This window comes from Pelophylax lessonae (assembly GCF_965119305.1).
Source record: "Pelophylax lessonae genome assembly, chromosome: 1".
NCBI classification, from domain to species: Eukaryota; Metazoa; Chordata; class Amphibia; order Anura; family Ranidae; genus Pelophylax; species Pelophylax lessonae.
The window spans coordinates 820,553,575-820,567,635 of record NC_138768.1 but is presented as its reverse complement, the minus strand read 5'-3'; the positions used below and the strand labels follow the sequence as shown (position 1 = coordinate 820,567,635).

The 14,061-nt window shown below is 43.0% G+C and overlaps 1 protein-coding gene across 8 annotated transcripts in view; it reads right to left on the bottom strand.

The window, feature by feature from the left end:
* Positions 1 to 14,061, bottom strand: part of REEP1 (receptor accessory protein 1) — a 189,918-nt gene that overhangs the window by 88,856 nt on the left and 87,001 nt on the right. For all 8 annotated transcript variants that reach the window (XM_082258547.1, XM_082258541.1, XM_082258544.1 and 5 more), the window contains exons 4-5: positions 13,591 to 13,711; positions 11,829 to 11,942 (exon numbers count right to left, since the gene is read on the bottom strand). In XM_082258547.1, coding sequence (XP_082114673.1) covers positions 11,829 to 11,942; positions 13,591 to 13,711 — 235 coding nt within the window. The remainder of the gene's footprint in view (positions 1 to 11,828; positions 11,943 to 13,590; positions 13,712 to 14,061) is intronic.

Here is a 14,061-nt window from a genome sequence, read left to right as displayed (position 1 = left end):
CATCAAAAGAAAGCTCTGTTTGTGTCAAAAAAAGGACATAAATTTTATTTGGGTACAGCGTCGCACGATCGCACAATTGTCAGTTAAAATAACGCAGTGCCGAATCGCACAAAATGGCCTGGTCTTTAAGGGGGAAAATCTCCAGAAGTGGTTAAACTGCAGCCAGGAAGGTAAGAAAAGATTACACCTATTTCTCCCAAATCTGTCCCACTTACATTTTTTGCAGTGCATTAACACTCTGTACATGTGTTACATTAAGGCAGCCCACTAAAAATAATGGGCTGCCAATGCACCAAAATGTCACAAATATTTTTAACACAACACACTATGGTGCATTGCCATGGATGTTGCAATGCATTGGGGTGCCATTCAAAATGAAAAGCAATGCAATGCAAAAGTCTAATGGCCCATTACTCTAGCAGTGCCCACTGGAGAGCAATCTGCAGTAGATTGCTTTTCAGAGGGCATTTGACATGGGGTGACTGGGCATTATGTTGCCTGCTCACTTCTCATTTTAATCCCCAAAAATGTGCAACACGGTGTCACACAACTGCATGCATTGCACGTGTTTGGGGGTAGTTGAATGGGTCAAGCTCAGCAGGCAGGGGACGATCATGCCTGTGGCATGTGTACACTCCCGTCTGCTGCCTTTGCAGCTTTAAGGGTAATTCCACTTTCAAGGGAAAATATATTATAATTTTATAATTAATATGTTATAAAAATAGCAAATAAGAAAAAAAAATATATAGCATATACAATTGCAACACAAGTCATATTGCAAATTGAATGTTATTAAAAATTACCTTTCCTTTTCGATCTGCAACTCTGTGGATTTCTGTGAAATACAATCTAATATGACAAACTGGAGGTGTTCTGTACACAGAATATATACAGAACACACCCCAGAAACATCATTTCCTGCTTTATGATTGTTTCACTTATTTTACCAGAAGTCTGCACTAAGATACAAGTCAGATTTTTGGCATCCCCTGCAGCAAAAATGTCATTTTTGGCAAGATAGTCCCAATTGGAAATCACATCTATAGGAATGCAGACCCTGAAATTTCCTCATTAGAGCCATGCAGGTGCAGCAGCTGGTTGATAATTATAAAACCACTCCCATTAGACTCACTTAGCACAGGGGCACAGAGAAACACACAGGGATTTCTTCAGAACAACAGAAGGTAGGAATCTGCAACAAAGTTTGTTAAAATCCTTGCAATGCATATAGATCACCCAGAGGGGAATGTTTTTTTCTCAACAAAAGTGGAGTTTACTCTTTGAGGTGTGTTTTTACTCCCCCAACCACTCCCCTTTAAGCAGAGGGGGGGGGGGGGGGTGTACATATGCTGTGACTGCGATGCTTTACATTACAGCGCTGGAAAAAATGTTCTCGCTGCCACGTTGGGCAGTCTGTACCGTTCACTGAACACAACCCATTCAACTTTGTGTGTGTCCGGGAGCAATCACCAAAGGTAATCACTGGAGGTGTGGATAGCAGCAAATAGCTGAAGACCCCAGCAACCTGTTATTACAGTGAACATGGCCAGCGACCACACCCAGGAGCTCAGAGCCGCAGCAGGAATCTCTGATTCAGGCCGCTAGAAATCATGACTGTGAATGTAGCAAAAGAGAGATTTCCATAACCTTTTGTGCCTATAAAGTCTGGTCAGAAGGACAGGATGTGAAAAGAAATTACCCAAATAGGAAAAACCCTCCTCAAGCTGTCCCCAGCTTATTTCAGGTGGTGGATCTACGACCATCTTCATTAGCCAGTGGGAAACGATCTAACTGTATGTGTGTGGGAGTTCATTCTAGGGATCGACCGATTATCGGCAAAGCCTATATATTGAGGGCCGATATGTACTTTCCCCGATATATCGGAATCGGCCACCAAGGTGACCGATATTGCCGATATTTCGGGAAAGTGCTTGTACCGGAGTGATGCCTGCAGCTAGAGGCATCCCCCCAGGTACCGGCGTCCATAGCCGATGGTTGGCTGTCTTGTAATGACAACCGATGCGGCTGAGAAGTCACTCGGCTGTCATTACAAGGAGCTAGAGGGGACGTCCCCCCCCTTTCCGCTGCCTTCCGCGGCTCGCCTGGGTGTCCCATCCCATCCTACCTGCACGGCCGCCGAAGAGAAGACCCGATCAAAGCCACATTCTGCTCTGATCGGGTCTCCATGCAAAAAACCTGGAAGTGATGCCATGACATCACTGCCGGGTACTCGGCGGCAAATTAAAAAAAATGCGAGCATTCAAAACAGCCAAACTTGGCGTTTTGAATGCTTTTAAATGCAGAGAAGGGGTTTGGGGTCTTTTAGACCCCCAGATCCCTCCACAACAGTATCTGTGAAAAAATAAAAAATAAAAACATTTTTTAAATGTTCGAAAATATCGACAAATATCGGCCGATACCGATATCTGATGACCAAAATATCGGTATCAGTATCGGCATTAAAAAAAACGATGTTGATCACTAGTTCATTCGTTCCGGCACCATGGCATTCTGACTGAGTTATTTTCTTTAGGATAAGGCTCCAAAGTTTGGGATCCAACCTGTGCAATTTCCACACACAAGAAGTGCTATAAAGGTGCTCCACCAAGAGCAAAGCACACACTGACCCTTACCCTCAGTAGTGGACCACCCTGCATAGTAGTCAAACAAGCTCAATTAACACAGCGCCAAGCCACCATATCGACAGGATCACCAGATTTCTGTAGTCACATTGAAATAAGGGACTTCAACGGAGAAGGACCTCAGATCACGCAGGGTTTCGAGACAGATAAAGGACACTTTATTGTGCAGTATTACTTATATTCCAAAAATGTATTTAAAAAATTCACAGTATACTCATAAGCATTGATGTAAAATTTGCATGTCAATCCATAAAAATAGCAAGAATGTTTCCAAACATAAAAGTGGCCGCCTTCCATGGCACAGCAACGTTACGTGACAAAGCTCTTTCCAACGCGTTTCACCATATAGACGTCATCAGGGGCGTGACATGATGTTATTTTTATGTTTCATTTCCAGTGAACTGTGCTAGCTGCCTTCTTTACTTTGTGTAACCTTTTAAATTATTTTGTATTATTGTAAGGGCAGGTGCATTGTGGTTTTATATGTTTAAAGTTTGTTTTACTGCAAAAGAGACATAGCACGTCCCTTTTGAAATAAAGTTTTATTTATTTGTGGTTTGTTTTTGTTACAGTTTATTTCTGCTTTCATTTTTTTTTTCAGCCTAGTCAGTTTAAGCCCCAGCACTAATCATTACACACAATACCACCGGCTCTGGGGAGGCCGCTGGCCCAGCACCCAGTTTCCGGGCCTAGGGATGCATATGGACAAGGCATCGTGTTAGCCAGGAGACTTTTTCCAGTTGCTATAGTGATCAGGATTTGTTCAGAGACCCAATTTAAAATATAAAAACATAAGATACACGGCCATGTCACACCAACAAATTTTCTAGCCACAAATCTCACTTTTTAGGTTCTGTGCCATATTGTAATTTAGGATACACAGCTCAGTAAAAATATACTATACTGTCCTTGTAGCTGACTTCAAAGGTAAAAGTCGATTGCTAACCAAATAAGCTACAAATCGCTGGAATTGCTGAGATAAACCTGTCATTGGCTGCAATTATTTTTTCCTAGCACCAAAATGCTAATGAGAGAGATAATCTGGCTGCTACAAAGCATTGCTAGAAAATCTCTTCTGTGACAAATCTCATATAGCTCAAGCACATTATGCTTTAGATAAATGTATCAGTAAAGTGAATAGAGGTGTGTTTTAAAAGTTTGATGAATGCTCCGATATCTCAACGGCAACATGGGCCAGGTGTGCGCGCATGCACATTTTTTTTTTTTAATCCGCAGTGGTGCAAAAACCTGAAAACAGAAAAACCATTAACCACTTACGGACCGCCCACCATGTATTTACGGCGGTAATTTGACGTTAAATACCGGGGTTATGACAGCAGATAGCTGCCATAACCTCGGTATTTTTATAAACAGCAGGCTGTCCGCTTTAAAGAGGTTGTAAACCGAAAATTTTTATTTATTTTTTTCACCCTGAAAGAGAAAGACATAATGAGCTAGTATGCATCGCATACTAGCTCATTATCAAATACTTACCTTAGAACGAGCCCCCGCCGTGCCGCCCGCTTACCTGTATGACGGGCGACATGTCCAGTCGCCCCTCTTCCGGGATCGCGGCATCCGGCCATCTGATTGGCCGGAGCCACGTTGACGTCACTCCCGCGCACCGGCGCGGGAGCCGACGGTCACGGCACGGGGCTCTGAAGGAACGGCACAAGCGGCCGTTCCTTCAGAGCGCATGCGCCAGTGACGTCACTGGCTGCATGTAAGGTAAATATCTCCTAAACGGTACATGTTTAGGAGATATTTACACTACCTATAGGTAAGCCTTATCATAGGCTTACCTATAGGTACAACTTGCAGAGGAGGGTTTACTTCCTCTTTAACATAAGGGTGGTCCCAGCAGCGGATTTGCCACAGGATGACCCTTATGGATGGCGGGAGAGGTGTCCCCCCTGTTGCTTCCCGGTCATTCCTGGAAAACTATCAGGTCCGCTATCCTCTCAGAAAGGAAGTCGAGTGAGGGCAAGATGGCCCTCACTAGGCTCTATGGCCTTGGAGGACCGGAGCGACATCATACGTCGCTTCCTATCAACGCATTTAAAGAGCCCATTTTTTTCCATCGTGAAAAAAAATGACTTTTTTTTAGTGTAGATGTGAGATATGAGGTCTCCCATTAAAGAGGTCCTGTTATGCTTAGGGATGTTTACATTCCTTGTAATAGGAATAAAAGTGATAAAAAAAAAAAAAACGTGAAAAAATAAAAAATAAAATAAATATACACATATGCAAACAGTGTTCAAACCACACATGTGAGGTATCGCCGCGATCGTTATAGCGAGAGCAATAATTAGAGCCCTAGATCCCCTCTGTAACTCTAAACAGATAACCTGTAAACCATTTTAAAGTGTCGCCAATGGGGATTTTTAAGTACCAGTGTTTGTCGCCATTCTACGAGCGTGGGCAGTTTTGAAGCATGACTTGTTGGGTATCTATTTACTTGGCGTAACATTATCTTTCACATTATAGAAAAAAATTGGGCTAACTTTACTGTTTTTCGATTTTTTAATTCAGAAAAATGAAAAAATTGCGCTTGTAAGAACGCTGCGCAAATACGGTGAAATAAAAAATATTGCAATGATCACCATTTTATTCTCTAGTGTCTCTGCTAAAAAAAAAATATATAATATTTGGGGGTTCTCAGTAATTTTTTAGCAAATAAAAAAACAAATGTCAGAAAAAGGCCCGGTTAAGTGAACAAAAAAACGTGCATACGAAACACACACAAAAAAGTACACTTAAGGGTGTGCTTTAGTCCAACCCTCAAAAGGGTATGACCTCTCCCTGATCCCCCAGGGTGCAAGGCTGCTGACAAAGACATAGGGTGCCAGTGGTCTGTCGCCTGGCAGACCCCCTTCTTCTAGGCCAGCCGACAAACGAGTACTGGGTTGAGACCCCCCCCCAAGGGCAGGGGAGGAAGAAACCAGAAGGTCACACATCTTCCCCCTAAACGTCAGGGTGGACTCACACCCTTCATCTTAGTGATAAAAAAAAAAAAAACACACACACACAAAAGTTAAGGAGTGACAAACAGTGGAGAAAAATAAATGAAAATAAATAAGTGGCCGTGAAAGACAGACAAAAGTTGCCCCTGGACTTAACCAAAAAGCCAAGTCCTAAAAGGCGCAGTGCAGAAAATGTGTTTGGAGATGTGACCATGTGCCAGGTCCGACTGTGGGGTCCCAAACCCAAGTGTTACTAAGAGCACCCCTAGGATGACCGTGGACTTTCTCCCTTCCCAGCCCATGGCCAGATAAGGTAGATACACTCAAATCAGGAGATAATGAGCTCTTCCAGTTTTCCAGAACGGATTACTCTTGGGCTCCGACAGCCTGTGGGTGCCTTGATTTCTGTGCCAGTCAGTACTAGCCTTCCAAGCCCCCATCACTCCAGCAGGGGTACATAGCCAACCAACCCATATCCTGGTCAAGCCAGAATGACAGCACAGCACCCCTACTGGACACTGATAAGAACAGATAATAAACTTGATCTTAGGCTAAAGGCTGCACATGCACATGGCTATCCAGAGACACGTTGAAAAGCAGCGTGGAGAACACATAACCGTCAGGGTAAACTGCGGGAATCGAGCGCAGTCAGTATAAAAGGGAAGGGCCACAGTGCAATAGAGCAACCAAGTGAACATCAAGTTCTTAAACCATAGCAACGACGCATTCGCTGTGTTCAGCCAGAGTTGCACAGGACTGGACAGTGGATGTTGCTGCATGATAATGTGCCGGCGCACTATGAGATCCACATGCGCCAATTCTGGGCTCAGCGTGGCGTACCTGTTCTCGATCATCCACCGTACTCCCCTGATCTGGCACCTGCTGACTTCTTTCTGTTTCCCAGCCTGAAGAGGGTCATGAAAGGCACAAGTTTTGCAGACGTGGCAGCAATCCAAGAATGTGTGACAGCGGTTCTACTGTCCATTCCTAAAGAGGCCTTTGTTGACAGTTTCCAGAAGCTATATTAACATTGCTAAAAGTAAGTTGTGAAGGATGGCGATTATTTTGAAGGCCAATACAGGTAATTTAAATGTATCTTCTGTTTTGTTTACTCATACCATTCACCAAATTTTTTAGCCATACCTCGTATACCTATATACACTATATTGTCAAAAGTATTGGGACGCCTGCCCTTACACACACATGATTTTTAATGGCATTCCAGTCTTAATCCGTAGGGTTCAATATTGAGTTGGCCCACCCTTTGCAGCTATAACAGCTTCAACTCTTCTGGGAAGACTGTCCACAAGGTTTAGTACTGAATCTATGGGAATGTTTGACCATTCTTCCAAAAGCGCATTTGTGAAGTCAGGCACTGATGTTGGACGAGAGAAGGCCTTGCTAGCTGCAAAGGGTGGGTCAACTCAATATTAAACCCTATAGACTAAGACTGGGATGCCATTAAAGTTTATGTGCATGTAAAGGCAAGCGTCCCAATACTTTTGACAATATAGTGTGTGTGTGTGTGTATATATATATATTTTTTTTCACCTGCCTAAAATGTGCAATGATAATGTAGTTTCATGGTGTCACTTGTAGCCCTACACAGCTTATAGTACAGTAAATCTTCACACTCCTGTGTCACCTATTTCCCTTTGTGTTCAAACATGAGGCATGCATTGGGTTGCCACCATTTCATCAAACTAAACCAGAACACTTTAGCAGCACACTGCAATTTTTTTCTCAGTATACACTATAGGATTGTAAAAGACCAAGGACACCTTTGAGTAGTATTGTGGCGCATGTAGCTTCCTGTGATGAACAGTGGGTTTCGGCCAAATTGTGTTAATATTGGGAGGAGTTTAAGGAGCGTAGATAATTCAAACAAGGTCAGTCTATCCCCCAGTACAACCCCCCCCTTAGGTCAGTCTGTACTCCAGTACATCCACCCCAGCTCAGTCTGTCCTCTAGTATAATGCCTCCCTGGTCAGTCTGTCCCTCAGTACATCTCCCCAGGTCAGTCTGTCCCCCAGTATAATCACCCCAGGTCAGTCTGCCCCCCCCCCCGTATAATCCCCCCATGTCAGTCTGTACCCCAGTTAAAGTGTCCCCCCTACCAATATAATTAAAACCACTGGTAGCCAAAGAGAGGGGAGAGGGGGGTAGGAGGACTGGTGCTGTGGGGCTTGTCTTCAGGTGGACTGAAACCTGCACACAGAAATAAATTCTGGACAGGTGGCAACCCTAGGCATGCAGCATGGCACTGCACAGGTTAATGCATGACCTCTGTCTGTAGTGTGAGACCTGACACTTCCTCTGAACAAAATGATATATTCCACAATCTCTGTAATTACATCTGAAACGTCACAAACAGGCAGAGCAATTACCAGAGCAAAGTTTCATCACATTAGCACTTCCAAATTTGTTATGTGACACAAAAGAACTGGTGAAGCATGGATTGGCATGGATTGGACACTGTATGACCCAGAGCAAGATGTTGCTTGGGGAATAGGGACAAGCAGGCTGAATTAAATAATGGACACAGGGGAACTGATTGGTCATAACACTACAATATGCAGCCATAATGTGAGCACTCTCAATGTGAGCCTGTCATTTAAAGGTAAAGCAAACAAAAGATACAGGGAACAAACAATAACTTCACTAACACCTAGTGAAAAAAACAAAAAGGTATGAAGAAAAAGGTAATTACAGAAGAGGATCCAAAGAGAAAGAATCCTGAACCTTGTGCGAAGGCCCGGTAAACATCTCGAAAAGGAAAGTATAAAAAAAAGCTTATAATACAGCCAGAGGGGACCTCTGTAGAAAAGGGAGCACTAGGGGTTGGGGTGAATGAGCCCAGGGTAGGGCTTTATTTGGAGTCTATGGCCTGCAGCACTATTTTTATTTTGCATTGACCAGGTAAGCTAGTTTTGGAGAGAAGCAGGGTCTGCCAACCTTTGATCAGTCATGAACCACCATCGTTACCCTTGTAGTATCTGAGTACCAACCATAATCTTACTAAACAACCCCAAAGAAATATAGAATAGAAAATTTGAGCTTTGATATATTGTTTCCTTTAAAAGGTATACATATTTTTCAGTTCAGTTACTGCAATGCAAACAAGGAAGGTCCGACTCCTGAAAGTCACATCCAAATTAACATCAGATAAATGTTTTTATGTTAAAGAGGTTGTAAACCCCTTTTTTTTTTTTTTCTTCTTTTTCACTCTGAAAGACAAACACATAACGAGCTAGTGTGCATCGCATACTAGCTCATTATGAAATACTTACCTTAGAACAAGCCCCCGCCGTGCTGCCTGCTTACCTATATGACGGGCGACATGTCCAGTCTTCCGGGATCGCGGCATCCGGCCATCTGATTGGCTGGAGCCTCGGTGACGTCACGCACTCGCGCGGGAGCTAATGGTCACGGCATGGAGTTCTGAAGGAATGGCACCAGCGGCCATTCCTTCAGAGCACATGCGCCAGTGACGTCACTGGATGCATCTAAGGTGAATATCTCCTAAACGGTGCATGTTTAGGAGATATTTACAGTACCTATAGGTAAGCCTTATCATAGGCTTACCTATAGGTACAGTGAATGGGGGGGAGGGGCAGCAGCGCTATCCCACGGTACATAGTCTACAATGTAACTCAGGCAGGCTTGATGGAAAACCTTGACTTTGACAAAGCACAGCAGTGCGAAACATGTCGTCACGGCAACTCTGATGCTTTCCAGGCCAGGTCCCGACGCTTGCTGACGCCGCTTACGAGTAGCGGCCTCCGCTGTGGATACCTCTGGTTGGCGGCTCCGCGGCACGTCTACACTGCTTCAGTGCGAGCAGCTACGCTATCGGGTGGGAGGAAGCCACGCCACCTTACCGGCTGGTCCGGTCTGCTTTTGGCACATAAGATCCTTCTCCCTTATGCCTGGTTCCCTGCTGTGATCATCTACACAGTTCCGGCTCACCCAGCGGCTCTGTCATCCTGTGACCCCCAGCAACGCCACAGATCTGGTTTGGAATACATTTTATTATGTTTTAATCATCATCACTATATATAATTTTTATAAATAAACTTTTCAAGGTTTTCCATCAAGCCTGCCTGAGTTACATTGTAGACTATGTACCGTGGGATAGCGCTGCTGCCCCTCCCCCCCATTCACTGACTTATGCTGAATCAGCATTAATTAGCAGCAGCACCACACGGTAATTTGACTTTATTCATTCCTGAGAGTGAGAGATATCACAGTTAGCGCTGGAAGTCCCTTTGTTGTTTGATTTACCTATAGGTACAACTTGCAGAGGAGGGTTTACTTCCTCTTTAAAGCAGAACTATAGGCAAAACTTTGTTTTTTCATTTTGTATAGAATAAGGGAGGTACTAACCCCGTCAGTTTATATTTTGCCATCTAAGTCCCATTGGGGGAGATTTCCCTTCACTTCCTGTACCATAGCCAAGACAAAAAAAGTGAGAGGCAATCCTTTCAAATTAAGGTAATCCCTTGGGGACCCCCCCCCCCTTGAAAGATTTCCTATCTGTTACTTTTCTGGGGACAGGGGACAAAAGACCAGGAACACCAGGGATTTCACATAAAGGAAGCAATACAAAGAGAACAGGAGACTTTGTCATGCAAGTACTTGGTACAGCAGGCACATATCACGAATATGAAGTTTTGGGATAACAAATGCTTTAAAGAAGAAATTGGATATTCTAGCTGTGATAAAGTGACATCTTCATTATGAACTAGTAAAGCAAGAGTGGCGATAACAACTATTGTAGTAAAATCTCCCCAGTGAAGGGACAAGAAAAACAAGAAGCTGGTAGGTGATTCAATTAACTTTTGTCCATCAACTGAAATACTGCTTTGCATGGAGCTGACAGCAATCAGAAACACCATCTAAATAAAACACAGGTCAAAAGTGACATTCCAAATTACTGACATACTCAAAATACTCTCACATCTCAGAAGCACATATTAAATTAATGTGTCACATGTCAGTTATTACAAGCAATGTTACAAGTGTAGTGGTCAGTGTAAAGCCTGGTACACACTAGAAATTTTTTTTTTTGGTTCAACCCAGCGAGCTCGGAGGAGATCCTGTACTAACAATCTGATGTTAGTACAGCGATCTCTCCAGCTGAGCTATTATGTACACCTCCCTTCCCCCACCAGAACACACCAGTAGCTATAACTTTTGCAATATCATAAATACACCAAATTTTAGTGCAGCCTAGAAATTTCTATTAGGCCCCTTTCACACATACGGTCCGTTTGTTCGTTTTTCATCCATCTGTTGACGGATTTAGATGGCTCCATGCACCTCTATGGAGCAGTGGATGTCAGCGGTGACATGTCCACTGACTCCCTCTGCTATCTGATCTGATCTTGTCCAAGAAATCCAGACGAATGGAAACCCTATTTTTCATCCGTCTGGAGGATCGGATAGGATCAGGTGAAAACAGACAGGCGGTCCGTTATCATCCGATCTCCCATAGAGGAGAGCGGGGATCTGACAGGTCTGTCTCTGCATTGAAAGCAGAGACGGACCTGTCATCCGCCTGCTCGGCGGGGATCAGCGGATCGATCCCCGCTGAGCAAAACGGAGTCCGCCAGGCGGAAAGACCGTGTGAAAGGACCCTTTTGCTGAGTATGGCCTGGTTCACACCAATGCAGGTTGCAGTTGATGCATATTCCAGGTGCATTTTGCATTTTTCAATACACGTTTTTGATCCATTGAAGTCTATGGAACCAGAAATATGAAAAAAGTTCCAGGCCCTTTCCATAAAATTCACAGATGTGAACATGACCCATAGGAAACCATGTTCAATGGACTGTAGTGTGTTACTACGAAACGGAAAACGCAAAAAAAAATGCATAGGTGTGACCCAAGCCTAAGGCCTGGTTCACACCTATGCAGGTTGCAGTTGATGCATATTCCAGGTGCATTTTGCGTTTTTCTATACACGTTTTGACCCCCTGAAGTCTATGGAAGCAAAAACACAAGATGTGAACAAGACCCAGAGGAAACCATGTTCGATGGACTGTAGTGTGTTTCTGCAAAACAGAAAATGCACAAAAAAATGCATAGATATGAGCCAGGCCTAAAGCAGTTCCAGTATATTTAGTTTGAATTTGTCCTTTGAGTTATATAATACCAACAACCTGTGGTTTGCACACGCCCAGCAATGACAAGGTATGTGAAAGATGAAGGGCCATGTTACCTTTGCTGCAGCTGTGACAGCCGCTGAAGCAGCCACATTGAGGCCTCTTTTGCCGAAGTGAACCAGAGCATCATAACTGCGATCTTTTGCTTGGATGAGACATTCATCAATTTCCTAGAATTGTAAACAAAATAGTACCAGGTGTTAGTTAATGTACCTACAATATGAGATAACCAGAAGATGGAATAAATGCAGTAATGAGCTTTAAAGCGTGACTCCACTTTTGTTGAGAAAAAAACATTCCCCTCTGGGTGATCCCTGTACATTACAAAGATTATAACAAACTTTGTTGCAGATTTCTACCTTTTGTTATTCTGAAGAAATCCCTGTTTGTTCCTCTGTGCCGAGTGGGTCTAATGGGAATGGTTTCATAATTATCAATTAGCTGTGCACCTGCAGAGCACTAATGAGGAAAGCTGCTGGGCCTGCATCCCTTTAGACGTGTTCCTATTGAGAGTATCTCACCAAAAATGACATTTTTGTTGCAGGGGATGCCAGAAATCTGACTTGTATCTTAGTGCAGACTTCTGGGAAAATCAGTGAGCCAATCACACAAGCAGGAAATGACATTTCTGGGGTGTGGTCAGTATACATTCTGTGTATTGAACATTATGTGTACATTCTGTGTACTGAAACATCAAGGTTTTACCTAAGGCACTCTAATGCAGGCATGTCCGTCACATTCTGTGTACAGAACACCCCCAGGTAGCCATATTGTATTGCATTTTCAGAAAATGACAGAGTTGCAGATTGAAAAGAAAAGGTCATTTTTAATAACATTCAATTACAATATGATTTGTGTCGCAATTGTATACGCTGTATTATTTTTTCTTTATTTGATATTTTTTTCCCCACTAAAGTGGAGTTACCTGAGTGGCCAATGAGAGGGCTTCCTGTCAGATGCAACGTTTTAAGGAAGGCTTGAATCTGATATGTGGCTGAGAAGAAGTAACTCAAATTTTTAGTAACTCAATGAGCCTCACAAGCAGGAGATTACATTTCTGGGGTGCGTTCAGTATACATTCTGTGTATTGAACATTATGTGTACATTCTGTGTACTGCAACATCAAGGTTTTACCTAAGGCACACTAATGCAGGCATGTCAATCACAAATGAAACAGTGGGTGGAATTGAGTTACGATAGGTAAGCTCCACGATACATGCATATATAGCATATACAGAATCCCCCGACGTGTTTCGGACTGTATATGCTTTCTTCAGGGATGTATGATGGTAGAACAAAGTCACTTATGTTGCATGGAATGAAATATTTTTACAGCAGCCCAGTAAATGGCTGTGCAGGAGGTGCGTGTCAGGACAAACATGATCATTAGAGGAGAGCAGGCTCAGTTTTCGACACAGTCAGAAAACTGACTATGCCGTGCTCTCATGCCTAGTGTGGTCAGTTTAAAAAAAAGGGGGGGGGGACTGGCAGGAACACCAGGGATTTCACACAAAGGAAGCAATACAACGATAACAGGAGACTATCTCATACAAGTACATGGTACAGCAGGTACATATCAGGAATCTGAAATATTGGGTTTACATATTCTTCAACTCTTTCCCACTATCCAAATGCCTGCTGTACACAGTATGTCTGCCATTAATTTATCAGCATACAGTAAACCTGGGCTCGCTGTAAAGGCTCTTAACATACAGCAGTGAAAACTGTGGTCTGATGGTGGGGGAATGGAAAACAAATGTACAAAGGTAATGATCCATGCAATGTAAATAGAATAAAAGTAAATGCAAACATCTATACCTTTTCTTTTGATGACAGGGTGGGGTGGACGAATTTCCGATAAAGTAAGCTGGAACCTTTTGTGTAAGGAGATAGGAGCCAGGCCACAAACGCTATTTTCAGCTCATAGTAAAATGGAAACCTAAGAGATACCAAGTATACAATAGATTACATTCAATAAGAAAAAAGAAATGATGAAACATTGTTACAAAAACTTGAAGACAAAAATAACTATTTACTTGTATTCATACATATGTTAACAGACACAAGGGCACACAGACAATTCCACTTAAAAAAGAGCTGTCTCCTATGGAGTTTACTGCATTGTGAAATAACCCTAATTATCCTGAATTATGTAAACTACAGGGATTTTCCTTATGGAGGCAACAGGGAATCTGGTTTTTCAATCAATTATACTTATATTGGCACTTTCAAGCAGTGTTAATTTTGGCAGCAAATTTCAATTTAGTTTTAGTCTTAGTCTTAGGACTA